At 47.3% G+C, this 12,924-nt stretch overlaps 1 protein-coding gene across 2 annotated transcripts in view; it reads right to left on the reverse strand.

The window, feature by feature from the left end:
• Positions 1-2,845, reverse strand: part of LOC8053960 (pre-mRNA-splicing factor ATP-dependent RNA helicase DHX16) — a 65,938-nt gene extending 63,093 nt beyond the window's left edge. Inside the window, exons 1-2 of one of the 2 annotated variants that reach the window (XM_042292595.1) lie at positions 2,775-2,845; positions 2,326-2,535 (exon numbers count right to left, since the gene is read on the reverse strand). In XM_042292595.1, the coding sequence (XP_042148529.1) occupies positions 2,326-2,523 (198 nt within the window). In that variant the 5' untranslated portion in view covers positions 2,524-2,535; positions 2,775-2,845. Of the gene's footprint in view, positions 1-2,325; positions 2,536-2,662 lie in introns of both variants that reach the window. The other variant, XM_042292596.1, reaches the window with a different exon arrangement.
• Between the last annotated feature and the right edge of the window lie 10,079 nt (positions 2,846-12,924).

Below are 12,924 nucleotides of genomic sequence, written 5' to 3' on the forward strand. Positions count from 1 at the left end.
ATTTGTTGGCCTCATTTTTCACAGGAAGATAACAGTGCCTTGAAATTTCATCAAGTAAAATGTGCAACCTAAATGCACGTTTGGTGAACTTTCCAGTTACGACCATCGCTAACTCTGTCATCTGCGAACATGCTTGCCATGGCCTTGTTCAAATTTGTTGGCCTCATTTTTCACAGAAAGGTAGCAGTGCCTTGAAATTTCATCAAGTAAAATGTGCAACTTAAATGCACGTTTGGTGAACTTTCCAGCTTTGTATGCGCAAATGGCCATTCTTTCCGGCTCGTCTTACAGCGCCAAGATCCACTGTTGGCACCCCACACATGTTCGAGTTGTTCAAACGCCACTTCCAAGACAAAACTGTGTGTCCTTCCTTCACAGTAGATTTTCCTTTTCTTAATCTCGGAATAAAGAAGAGGGCCGAGTAAGTTAGTACACAGGGCTCACAGTAACGTGACCACGAGCCTTGTGTAGATTCTGACAACCTTGCTTTTGTTGTGCCAATTCGGCGTCCACAGGTCAGCGATGTAGGCGAGACAAGACTCGCCAATTGACCTTTTTCAGAGATCGCTGGGCGCATGCGCCGACTCTGAAAGAGAGGGGAAGGAAGGGAAAGGCGCCATTTTTGGTGGCTCTCAAGTCCGCTCGGTCGCACAGACAGTGCTGGTTCGGGTTGACTCCTCCGCTATTCTCGCAGCTTGGCTTCATAGTCGTCGCGCCTCACCACCGCGCAGCTGTACGTTGAACAAATAAAAGCAAAAATGGTTCAAATGGAAGCCTTTATGGAGTTTCAGCAGCCTTTGTGGGTGGTGCACAAAAAGACTCGATGTCAAACACCCCGCCCTTTTTGCCTGCTTTCAAAAGCCTATAGGACGCGAATCCCCCGTGTCAGCTGGCTGGGTCATCAATGTGGCGGCGGGACATTCTGATTTTAACTAATACAGTAAATCTGAACATGATGGTAAACCAGAAACTGGGGCAGGAAAACGAAAACGCAAAAGGAGGCAGAAAATGAACAGGCAACGTCTCTTGAGACGATGCCTGTTTTTTTTTTGCGTTTTCCTTTTCCTACACCAGTCTCAGGTTTAATGCTTGAAAATGAGCGTGTTGGTGAATAGATATGAATACATGAAAGGGTAAAAGATCAAGGACACAGGACTTCTCAAAGAAATCCTGTTTCCGTCCCTGTCCTCGATGTTCTATCATGTATTCGTATATCAAGTTTACCACCATGTTCAACTTACACCAGCTCGCCTACACTCTGACTATTTGTCCGTTAATAGTAAATGTGCACGCGAGGTTGTCTGACGTAATCATGCCGTACATGGTATTCAAGTAAAGAATAACATGATAAATCTTTCCGTCCTTCAGGCGTGCGCTATAGACATTCGCGTCTTACCATGTTAAAAGAGAAGAAAAATCACATAAAAATATCAGTCGCTGGCAAAACATTTAAAGCGTGCAAGACGAATTTAAGCCTTACGGAGACAGAACCCCGATGGAATGCCTTGGCAACCAACCGTGAACTCCGTTGTTTGCCGGGTTCACTTTGTCGAAGGTTTGTAAACGTGCTGAATTAAAAGAGAGATTTTTCTAACATGCCGTTCCTTTCTTTTTGTTCGTGCAGGCGAGCCTTCGCGACATCAGGACCGCCCGAATTTCACACCGCCCGAGTTTGTTTACACATTCCCAAATACGGTGATGCTCGTGCGTTCGCGCGGTACACAGGACGGCGAAGTGACGGACGCAATAAGCTCGAATAACTTAAGCGATCGAGGGAAGAAATATCAGCTGCTTGTAGTGGCCGGACCTTATAAACGGAGCTCACAAGCTCCGCACAGGGTAGATGGTTGGGTCGGTATCGAAACTGGTCACCATTACTTTCCTTACATAACACTCTGCGACTCTTCCTTGAAAGCAGACCCCTCTCTAAGTAGCCAATTGCAAGACGCGATACCGAAGTGACGATTAAGTGGCTCCGAGTCGATGGTAGGAACTGATGGAGCGTCGGATGTGTAAGCACCCTTGAAGGTATAAAAACGAACAAGGTCCTCTATATCGTAGACAGTAGCTTTTGTTAATCCTCCAAGTCGTCCTCAGCCATTTCGAAGAAAATATGCACGCGAAATGAAGACAGAAAGACACGTTCAGAATGGGGAAAGACGGAACAACGCCACCAGAGTAGACACGTAAACACATGGACCGGGAGGAACGCCAGGCCTGGCGCAGACGACGGACAGACGGTACCAGGGCCACCAAAAGTGTTTCGAGCGATTTCCGCGAGGGCGCGCCACGATCGTGGTCGAACTATGAAAAAGGTCCATTCACCTGGTCGTAGAGCTGGCCGACGAATCCGACCACCTGATCGTTGACCGTGATCGTGCCGGTGTCCTGGATCTTGCGTACGAGGTCTTGCTTGGAGCTGCTCTTCTTGGCCAAGTGAACGAGGAACTGTGCCACATACCGATCGCTGAGCCCCAGGATCGAGTGGAGCTGATCGCTGACCCATTGCTCGATTCCGGCCATGGCGCCTTGCCCCTAATCAAATAAAAAAAAAAAAAAAAAAAAAAAAGTGGAGGTGCGGGCTCCAGTAGAATATCGCTCAGCGTGAAAGACCTGCTGCAAGCACTCAGCGGGATGTTTCTCGTAAGACGCAGAAGCCTACCCGATTTCTACTGCGAGACGTCACTGTTCATTGGCTTCCTGCACTAGCTCTCAGGCTGCGAGATTATGTGGAGCAATCTAGTTCAGGTGCAACAACGTGACAGAAAACGTACCAAATGTTGCGAATTTGGTCGTCAAAAGCACGTTACGTGCGCGGCGCCATGTTGTTGTTTGTTTAGTGTGTGGATCGATGGATGAACGTCAGAACGTCAGTGCAGAACGTTAACGCTGTTCACTTTATAATGGGTTGTAGCTTGCGCCACCTAGCCTATGTGGAGCGCAAGTTCATCTGCTTCTTGCACAGGGGTTGCGATGCTGACAGAACGTGATAAAAATAGTGGGTAAAGCTCAAGGCATCTAGCATTTAGGTCTACCCTCTATCCATTCAATCAAAGCCAATCAGAGCTTGGCGCTGTTCTGACGTCACCAAACTTCTGCGCAAGAAGCAGACAGATCTGCGCATAAACCACGGTGGCATAAACTAATACAAACTATGATACAAACATACGATTTTTTTCTGGTGCTTTTTACTTCCCCTCCATACTTCCCTAGAAAGCTAGAAACTACAGAAACTACACATGAGTGTACTAGTCGGCGTGGAGTGGCGTGGCGGCGTCGACTCGTGGGTGGAGGCCCGCGGTGCCGGATGTTTATCGGCACCGTCCGCGCCACTGGTCCGCGCCGGTCTGTCTGTCTATGCTGGAAAAAGCGATGAAGAAACTTCATCGTGACGTCGCCGGTGGGAGGAGTCTAATCTCAATCGGCGGCGAACTCAACTGGCAGGGAACTTCATCGCGGCGCGTTGATGACGTCGACGGAGAGTGGCGATTGAGTTGAAACTTCATCGGGATTTGTCCCCAAAATATGTCCCTAGAGGGAAATGCGCAACGCCGCATCGAAGGGTCTCGTAAAAGCAACATTTTTAACTTCTGAAAATGTATAATGCGGTACAATCTAAATATAATTACCGGTGTCAAGTCTAGGTCGCATGAATCATGTCTTTCTACGTAAGTGAAACAATTTAGATGATCGCAATGCGTGAGCTGCATCGCGATCGTGATGAATCGTCATGGCCGACGGTGGTTGTCGCACGTAAAGTGCTCGTGTGTCTGTACGAAGATTTGCCTATTTTTTTGGAATTTTTGCTGTCAAGTCGGGCTTTTTCACGTCACGATTACCACTCGGCAGTCTGGTGGGGGACGTGAACCAAGTGTCCTCGCTGAACTCGAGTAGGACAGAATCTTGGCCCATATGAGAAAGGTTCCTCGCTAAGACACGGAAGAAGGCGCATGATTTCGAGGGCGGACGCGCCTCGTCCGTCGCCACACGGCATCTCGGCTGCAGTGTCGGTAAGTAAGTGCATGGCATCTCAATGGGCGGTTTTAGCGTACCGTTGCCGTGCGCACCGAAATTGCTACTGGGAGCTCGCGCTGTAACTTTGAAGCACGCTTTTCAGCGCGCTTAAAGCCTTACCAGCCGTACCGTGGCCACCGCAGAACACGGTAACGGTCTCCTAAAACTTGCTACGTGTAGTAAACAGACACTGTGTTGTTTTTGGTCTTATTGACTTTGCACGAGTGTGCTGCCTCGTGATGTTTCTTTGAAAGCTCGGATCGTAGCGCTCAAGCTGACGAGTTAATTTCTCTAGAGCTGTGCATGAGGCACTCCGATACCTGAATTCTAAAGTGTAGGCAATGGGCATTACATCAACGCGGAACCAGAAAGGCTGCCAATTTGTTGTGCATTAACTTGTGTTTGATTGGATGATGCAGGACTCATCTGCTGTGGCCAAAGGTGCTAGTGAGGACCCAGCACAGATGGCAGCTCCACCACCACCAAATGGTAGGTATAAAAAACAGTTTGGATTCATCTCCATAATACGTGGTTTGCGCCTGTGTCAGGACATGTATTATGCATGAGTGTCGTCGGTAGCCTCATGCTGGTGGCCATTGATGTTGTGGGGTTGCAGCTTTGCTACACTGTGATCATGGTGAACTGCGCTGGCTCCAGTGGCCCAAAGTGACAGCTTTTGTACCCATCTCAGCAATTGCACAAAAATGTGAACATGACCTGCACTGTGCATAGCTATGTAGAAGATGCTGTCATTAACATATTGTGCCTGGTCGGTAGCTCCCAAGGTGACTGTAGGTCCAACCGTGTTGATGTTTCTAGCAAGGTGACACCTCAGCAAGACTTACAAAAACTTAAGTGTACACATGGTGCAGAGACAATCCACACATGGTTACTTGAGTTTTGTGTCGGACAAGACACAGATCCAATTAATGAGACTGTGTCAGGAAAAAGACGGTGCCTCCGGTCCTGTTTCCCAACAGCAACCTGCTTCCACCGAACATTCCCGGCAACACCACATCTACCCACTGCCATGAAATTGACAAGGGAATGACACTAAGACAAAACTGGCTCACCAATTCCAAAACCGGTGTCTGCTATTTATATAAAAGGTCCACTTCTAAAAATATTTGCTGCAAAGGGCTGTGGAAGCAGGACGCACCTGGCTGGGCATTGCCTGTCGAACTCGGCAAAATCATTGGTGTGCAGTTCCGTATACTTCTCTTCATTTTTTGCACTCAGGTATTCACGTCCTCCACCTTTGGCTAGATATCACAATCTGTCACAGTTGAGAGTAAGTAGCAGATGGTTCTCGCCACCACACAGAGCAATATTTTCTGCATACTGAACTGGACAAACACGGACAAACTTTGTCATCATCACTTGACGGTTTAAACTTCTGCCTAGGCTTAGCCCAAGTGCGTGCACTAGCACGTATTTCCCCGCACGTCTCCGAGCAAGCGCGCCCGTGGCCGAATGGTTCTCATACTTGGTTCCCACACGAAGGGCCAAGGTTCGATTTCTGGCCGCGCATGCACCTTTTTGTTAATGTCCCGCACATCCACCAAAATTTCGTGAATGACAGATGGTCAGGTGATGAATGAACAGAAACTAAACGTTTAATTTGGCAAACTTGTGCCGAAAACAAAAATACAAAGAGGTAACATCACAGGCATCGAAGGTCGGCGGACTAGCACGATCGAGCCCCTCATGTACATCCGTGTAGAAAGTTTGGTGCGTAGAACATTCTGACTTTGAACAAGCAATGGGATTCTTGAATTAAACCAGAAGGCAACATTTACAGAAATAACAAAAAGGTGCATGTGCGGCCAGGCATCATACCTCAGCCCTTTGTGTGCAAGCTAAGCACAATAACCATTCGGCCACGGGCAAGCTTGCTCGGAGACGTGCATGGCAATATGAGCAGCCTCTGCCATTAACCACATCTGACATGTACCAAGTGGTGGTCACCAACACGGTGCCCTTGGAAGTACTCAAAGGTCTTGTCTTTTATACTGACATGACATTACCTGCAAACCATGTATGCATGCTACTGAAACTGTGTCATGTCAGCTGTGCACCAGTCATCAGGTAGAGCTGCAGCGAAAAAAGATAAGCACAAGCGACCAACGACCGGAGCAGCAAATTCGCGACACACGGTGGTGGCCGGCACAAAGCAGCCCATCCTAAAGCTTGCATTCCGAAAGCTATCTTATCCCTCAATTTTCTGGCAGCCACCAACCTTGAGACATGGAACATGACTGGCACTTGCTATCGGCGCGCTCGGGAACAATAGCGCTGCCTGTCGCAATTTTGCTACTCCGGTCATCGGTCACTTGTGCTAATCTTTTTCAGCTGCAGCTGTACACTGCCACCCTGGATGGTGAGGGCCTGAACTGCCCCCAGCTGCACTGTTTAGGACCTCCCGCCCACTCAGAGGGAGCAGCTGGTTGCATTGCACATGCTGCTGGGCACCCAACATTACAGCACGAGTGCCCTAGATGTAGAGAAGTGCAGTCAAGGTCTAAAATTGGCTGGCAAGCATTGTTTGGAGAACCGTCGAAAGAAAACCTGTGTCATATGGCACTAATGAATTATTCCAGGCCAAGTTTCTTCGTCCTTGCTTTATTGAGTTACACCCAGAGCAGCTTGGGCTCACAGTCTTTGTTGTTTGCTCAATGCAATGCGGAAGAGCTGGACTTCCACAGCACCAAAAACATTGACGGGAACAACAGTTAACTTGTCATTGGGAATCAGTTATGACAGACAGTTATAGCATAAAGGAAAGTGAATGCAGGACTCTTCTGTTTTTGCTCCTTTTCATTTTCGGACCTTGTGTTGTGTTTCGAAGTGAGTGATTTCCAACTTTTCGCTTTCCATTTTTCATGTGATGGACAGAGCAGGCCTGTCTGCTGCAAAGTAATTGGAGCATGCTAGGTGCACATTGCTCAAGGCTGCTTGCTTCATAGGTTGCGTGTTGTACTGGAAGACCCACAGCATGAGCTTGCTGGTCTGAGCAGTTCCTTGGTTAGGGAGGTGCCCGCATAAACAAAATGCCTTACAGGAGTCTCGCATTCTTGATATTTCCAGCACTGCATAAGAGTTCTAAAAGAAGATAAAAGCAGTGGTATGCCATACACTACTGCTCACCACACCCCTGGCATTCTCTTGTTCTATGCAATTTCTGTAACATAGTCTTTAAAAATGCTTGTTTTTATCAACATTCACCCTTTTCGTGTACTTTGTTTGCAGGCTGTGGAGGGACAAGCAGCTGCAGATAGCCAGCAGTCATCTTCACTGACCACACTCGTGCTGCCCCTCATGGGGGTGCAGAATTTCCATGCACAATAAAACATGCTCCCTAGGCACCATTTTGCGTCTGTCATGATTTCAGTATAGCATGGAATAAAGGTTTGCAGCACTACCTTGGTCATACCCGACAAAATTGTCATACATGGAATACAAATTTTGGGTCAGGAAATCTCGGTGCAATTGTTTATGTGCCGGGACTCGTATCTCGACTTCAGATGTCGATGTATATTTCATATACAGGGAACCAGAAATTTCACAATTAACGGTGACACGGTGGTGCAAGTTCAATCGTCCAGATACCAGCAACCACAGTTAATTCTTCACCTTTTCTTCCTCTATGCTTGGAACAATGTACTGTTAGAGCCAGAATGCTTATGCAGTCAATGGGAAACAAGATGCCACCCATGAGGAGGCCCTCTATTATTCTCTATTCTAATGCCTCGACGTTTCAGTTATGCGGTTTGCATTTTTGCAAGGTTAACCTGCCAAAAATATTGTGTTAAAAAGCTTTTTCAGAAACATCACCTTATTACAAACTTCCATTTTTAGGTGCCATACCAAAACTCTGCTTGAACTGTCTTTTAGGTAGACCACTCTGCAGCCAAAGGGACTTACCGTGTCTACTTAATTTGGCAAGTTACAAAGTATGACAAAACATTGCAAGCAGATACACACAAGCATATTTCGCAGATGTGACGAGAGACAAAGCTTGTAGTAGCCTCAACAGCTGCCAGGCTTCAAGTTTGAGCAGGGAGACCCTGGTAGGCAGCACATACTTGCAGGGGTGGCCACCTCTCAGATTTTCAGCACTGCACAGCGTGTCCTCTGCTGTCAAAGCTTAAACCGTCCTCGGGGTCGGACTCTTGGGGCTCAAGGGAGAGGCCCCAAAATAGAGCTATACAAGCCCGCATTGTGCAGAAAGTCAAATGATGTTGCTGTGCCCAGCACCTTTGCAACCACCGGAACCTGCTTTTCAGCATCCTATTCACTGCTCTACGACAGAATCCTAAGCAATGCTTTTTGTTAAGCTTGGCCTCAGAACAGCAGGGCATCCATTGGGGTTGCGAGGAATTGGTGTGCAAGCACGGCTTCAGGGTTTTGTCGCTGTCACCTGCACACAACAGTGAGGCGGTATCTGACATGAATGTTTCATAACCTTTTCAGTTGTCCAAAAGCACATCAAGACTAGATAGAAATTCTATATGCTAATGCAGCCTCTACTTGGAGATAGTAGTTGCATAGCATCCCAAAAAGGCTGAAAATGTAATAATAAAAAAGTTGAAAAAAAAGTGGAGATATTCCACTTGTCTTGCACAATACCCAAAATTATGCCTTCAGAGCAAAGAGGTGTCAATTGAGTTTATAATCTCTTTATTTTTCTTTATATACAAAGGTGGGAGATGGGGCATATAATGTCAAACGTCAAGCTGCATGGCTTGCAGCTTGACGAGGCGCCCGGTAAAGATGTCGCTGGTCTGCCGCTGGCGTGGCCTAAGAAGAGGGGAGGAGCCTGGGAGAGGGGAGGGGGAGGGGCTATTGCGGAGCGCCAATGGCGAGGTGCGCGGAGGGGCGCGCGCCTGGAAGCAGGCACGGGCGCTGCGGGCTCCTATTTCAGTTGCTTTGTCGGAGTACAGATGGCGCTACGAGCGCGCTGTCGCGTGGAGTGGGGAAGACAGGGCAGACGGGCGCACCAAGGACGCGGACACCTCTTTGAGTTGCTTTGTCAGAGTACAGATGGCGCTACGAGCGGCGCAGTGCGCTCGTGACGGTTGTGCGCCTTTGCGCTACGCGGTGAAACGGGCGCACGGTCGCACTAGCGACGCCGGCGTGCTGTCGTGACGGCTCTTGCGGCGCGCCGCCGTGGTTCGCTTGCTTTTGACGGCTCTGCGCTCGGTCGCGCGTCGTCGCTCTCTCTCTGCACGCTTTTAAACATGGCGCTAGTCACGCGATGAACTTGGGGTCCCTTTCGTGCGCGCTTTTAAACTGCAGATGACGGGGCTCTGTTGCGCTTTTGAGTTTATACATTTGAACAGTGATTGCAGTGATGTCTTGTAAAATTTAATCGGAATATATAAAACCATCCCTGATTGATAGACAGTTTGACGTCTATTTCTAGGTTATTAATTGTCGTATCAATACCGCTTTTCTTCTAGCAGTCTTCTAGCTGAAAGGCTCAATATAAAAAAAAAAAGAAAGAAAACGCATTACGTATAGTGCTGGTACCTGATCCCCCCCCCCCCCCCCCCCCCCTCACTGACGGAGATGAAAGCGGGGAACAGAAATAACTCTCGTATAGTAATAAAGTTATCATTTTTGCATGAAAGCAACGGTAGAAAATTGCGAAGGGAAATAAATTTCCTTATCACATATTTATGTTTTCTTTTCACATTTTTTTCGTTAGTTTCAGTACGGATATTGTGATCCGAAATCGGAGCAAGCAAGCCCAAAGACACAACTACGCAAAGCAGCAGAGACTGGGTTAAAGAATTATACATATATCATTTTGGGACTCCACAATTAGCTCACATTTCTCACCTACCTTCAAAACAACTTCTCACAAGGTGTATCAAGTGATGAAAAAAAAATACAGTAGAGATATTTCGACTTGTGTACGTGATCAACCTATCGCGCGAGCACGGACATAGCAACCGGAGCAGCTATCATCCAAGCATTTCAGACTGCTGCCGGGCGAAAACAATAAAAATGAAGGAACAGCTGCACTGCGCGATAAACCGGCCCTCACGTTAGGGTGCCCGTTTGGAATTTTGCTTTTTGTGGTGGTGCTCAGATACGGGTTCCCCACCAATGCAAGCCTCGTCATCGTCCGTTCATTAGAGCTCAGTTATAAAATTTATTGAGGTTTTTCGTGTTTTGTTTTTTGCTTCCAAAGCACCTGTCAACGTGCTCCTAGCAGTACTTGACCGCGCGCAAAGCAGAAGACGTCGCGGTGTTACAAAGTCCCTACATAAGAGCAATTCTTACAAGCTGCGACATTCTTTGAAGCGCCGACTGCTTGACGGTGCAGTTTTAAGGAAGCGAATGGCGGCGCACAGCAGAAGACTGAACGGAATGACGCCATTTTGTTTCAGCGGAATGGGCCCCGTCATTTGGATTGGTTCTCGTTACTCGTAAAATTAACAATGAAGGGACTTTACAGTGTTAAGAAGCGGGGCGTCCCCTACATCGTGATGTCACCGTCCTCCAAGCGCCGGCCGCTCCCAATGCACGGCGGAGGCTACGCGGTCACTGTCGTGCTGTCGTGTGACCGCCAGTGACCGCCTGTGGCCGTGTGGACGTACACTTTCGTTCGCGGCTCCCGGAAGGCTCCCACTTGCTTTGCAGTCACTTGCTTTCTCTTTCTTTATGACAGCATTTCAGAAATTTCATAACATAAGTATCGTGATAGTTTAATACCAAAATTTATTTGTCTTAAAAAAAAAAAAAATAAGACATCCTCGTTGCCCTTTTTAGTGCGACACCTTTAAGCTCAATTATCATACTCAATCTCGAGCCCTTGTTTGTTTCATTCTCCCAAGCTTGCCGATCGATACCAGGGGGGTCCGGAGACTGTGCCAGTCTGACAAAGGCACGAAAGAAGCCAAGCGAATTCGATCAATCTTAATGTACGAGTTTCCCATCAACTCATAAACCGTCATACATACGCAGAATGAGAGTCCTGGAAAAATGGACAGCCATCTAACGACACTTTTTTGGGAGTGCCAGATAATGTGTGTGTGTGTGTGGGGGGGGGGGGGGGGGGGATCATAACGCGTTGACACGTGCTGAAACGCGCAGTTGTGCACATGCTTCGGACGGTGGCGAATTCTGAGTCAGGTTCCGTTAGAATGGAATTCTACATTGATATTGGGAACTTCTAGCAATCCGTTACCGTGTTCCGCGTACTGCGCTACCGTCCGCTCAAGGTATCATCGGGGCGCGCCCTTAGAAGCATGCTTCAGAGGCTCCGGTAGTGCGGTACGCGAAACTCAGTAGCGGATTGCTAAAAGTCCCTATTACTACTATCTACGACTACAAACTGTTCAGAACGCTATTGAGCCAAAATATTGCGCTACTTTTACTCTGAAATTGTTTCTCCCCACGTATCGTCACCTCTAGTTGACTTCTAGTTCAGACATGGCTCGCATACGTCAATCGTACAAACCCACCGTAGGGACGTACCGTTTAGAAGTCTGGCACTCTGGGACTATTATGTTTTCTTGTTTTTTAGACTACCCAGCTACGCGGAGAGTCGAATAAAAACACAAAAAGCTGTATGAAAGTAAGACAAAGCATAGAAGAGTAAAATAAGGAATAAGGAAAAATATAGTAGATTTTTTATTCTGCGATGAACATGAACAGAGTTTTCATTCGCACTGAATAAACTGATGCACTTTACACACAGAAGTCGGATCTATTTGAAGATACGCGTAATCATTTCAAATACAATTCATAATGCGACCGTTGGATATAAAGAGAAAAAACAATTATATGTTGCCCTTTCAAGACGAAATCAAAACTAGCCCATAAAGGGGGCGGTAAAACAAATTATGTATTTTGCGCGAATACGGCCTATACCCACGTCAGACGGGAAGGTAAATGTCATTTTGATTGAATGTCATTCATCGCTCGGCGAATCAGCTCGTGATGCTATAGTTCTGCATGTGGCGGGTGCACGCGCAGCGTGGCTTATTAAACACGCGGATTGGCCGAGCTGTAATGTCATTTTGCTTAAATGTCATTTAACGTGCCCGTCTGGCAGGGGTATTAGTACAGTGGTCTCAAACTCATTTGAGTGTAGGCTTATAGATTAGACAGGACAACTGCGTGGAGACTCGACTTCGGCTCGTAACAGTCAATGCCTCGGCGGACACTCGGATCGTGGCTCGTGTCCACCCACTGCGGTGATGAGAATAGCCGTAACAATTCCTGGATTCCTGGAGCCGTTTAACGGCATAGGATTGGCACGAGGCCACGTGGCCGCTTGTTCTGGCTTAGATTTGAGGGGATAGACGATGCATATAGATATTTCTCGAATTTTTTTAGCGACTGCCCATTGCCTAGAAAGAAAAACTAAGTCAAGTTTATTCAGTTATTAACGTTAGTGAGTGATTTTAAGTAGTAATTGGCGAAGGTACAAAAATCGTTTCGTGGCTCCTTTGATGGTGATATTTATTTTATATTTTTTTGAAGGCGAGAATCCCGAGCTTTTAGCTTTATTTTTGGCAGTTGCTCCTGTTGATCGAGAGATCGCGCAACCGAGATGCATCCCTCAACGAATAGCTCGCTCTTGCATTACAAAAAGCTGGAAAGCAAAAAATAAAACAATACAAAGGGCAAATGAACACGGATAAGTTTAAACTATGTGAATACGTTAAAAGAGCAGAGGTACTTTTCGAGCAAAAATGAATCGACGACACGAGATCACTACGGCGCATGCCATGTCTAGTGGTCGAGACATTGGAACCGCGGGACTCGAAGCTGATAGCCTGCGGGCCGCGTGTTTGAAACCCCTGGCTTAGAACGAATCCCTGCACGTTTGTGACCAATCAAACACGCGTTCGTTTTTCCCCGCACAAAATAAACGTCGCAAAAAAAAAAAAA

The sequence above is a fragment of the Ixodes scapularis genome, unplaced genomic scaffold (genome assembly GCF_016920785.2).
Source record: "Ixodes scapularis isolate PalLabHiFi unplaced genomic scaffold, ASM1692078v2 PGA_scaffold3__209_contigs__length_174095766, whole genome shotgun sequence".
Taxonomy (NCBI): domain Eukaryota; kingdom Metazoa; phylum Arthropoda; class Arachnida; order Ixodida; family Ixodidae; genus Ixodes; species Ixodes scapularis.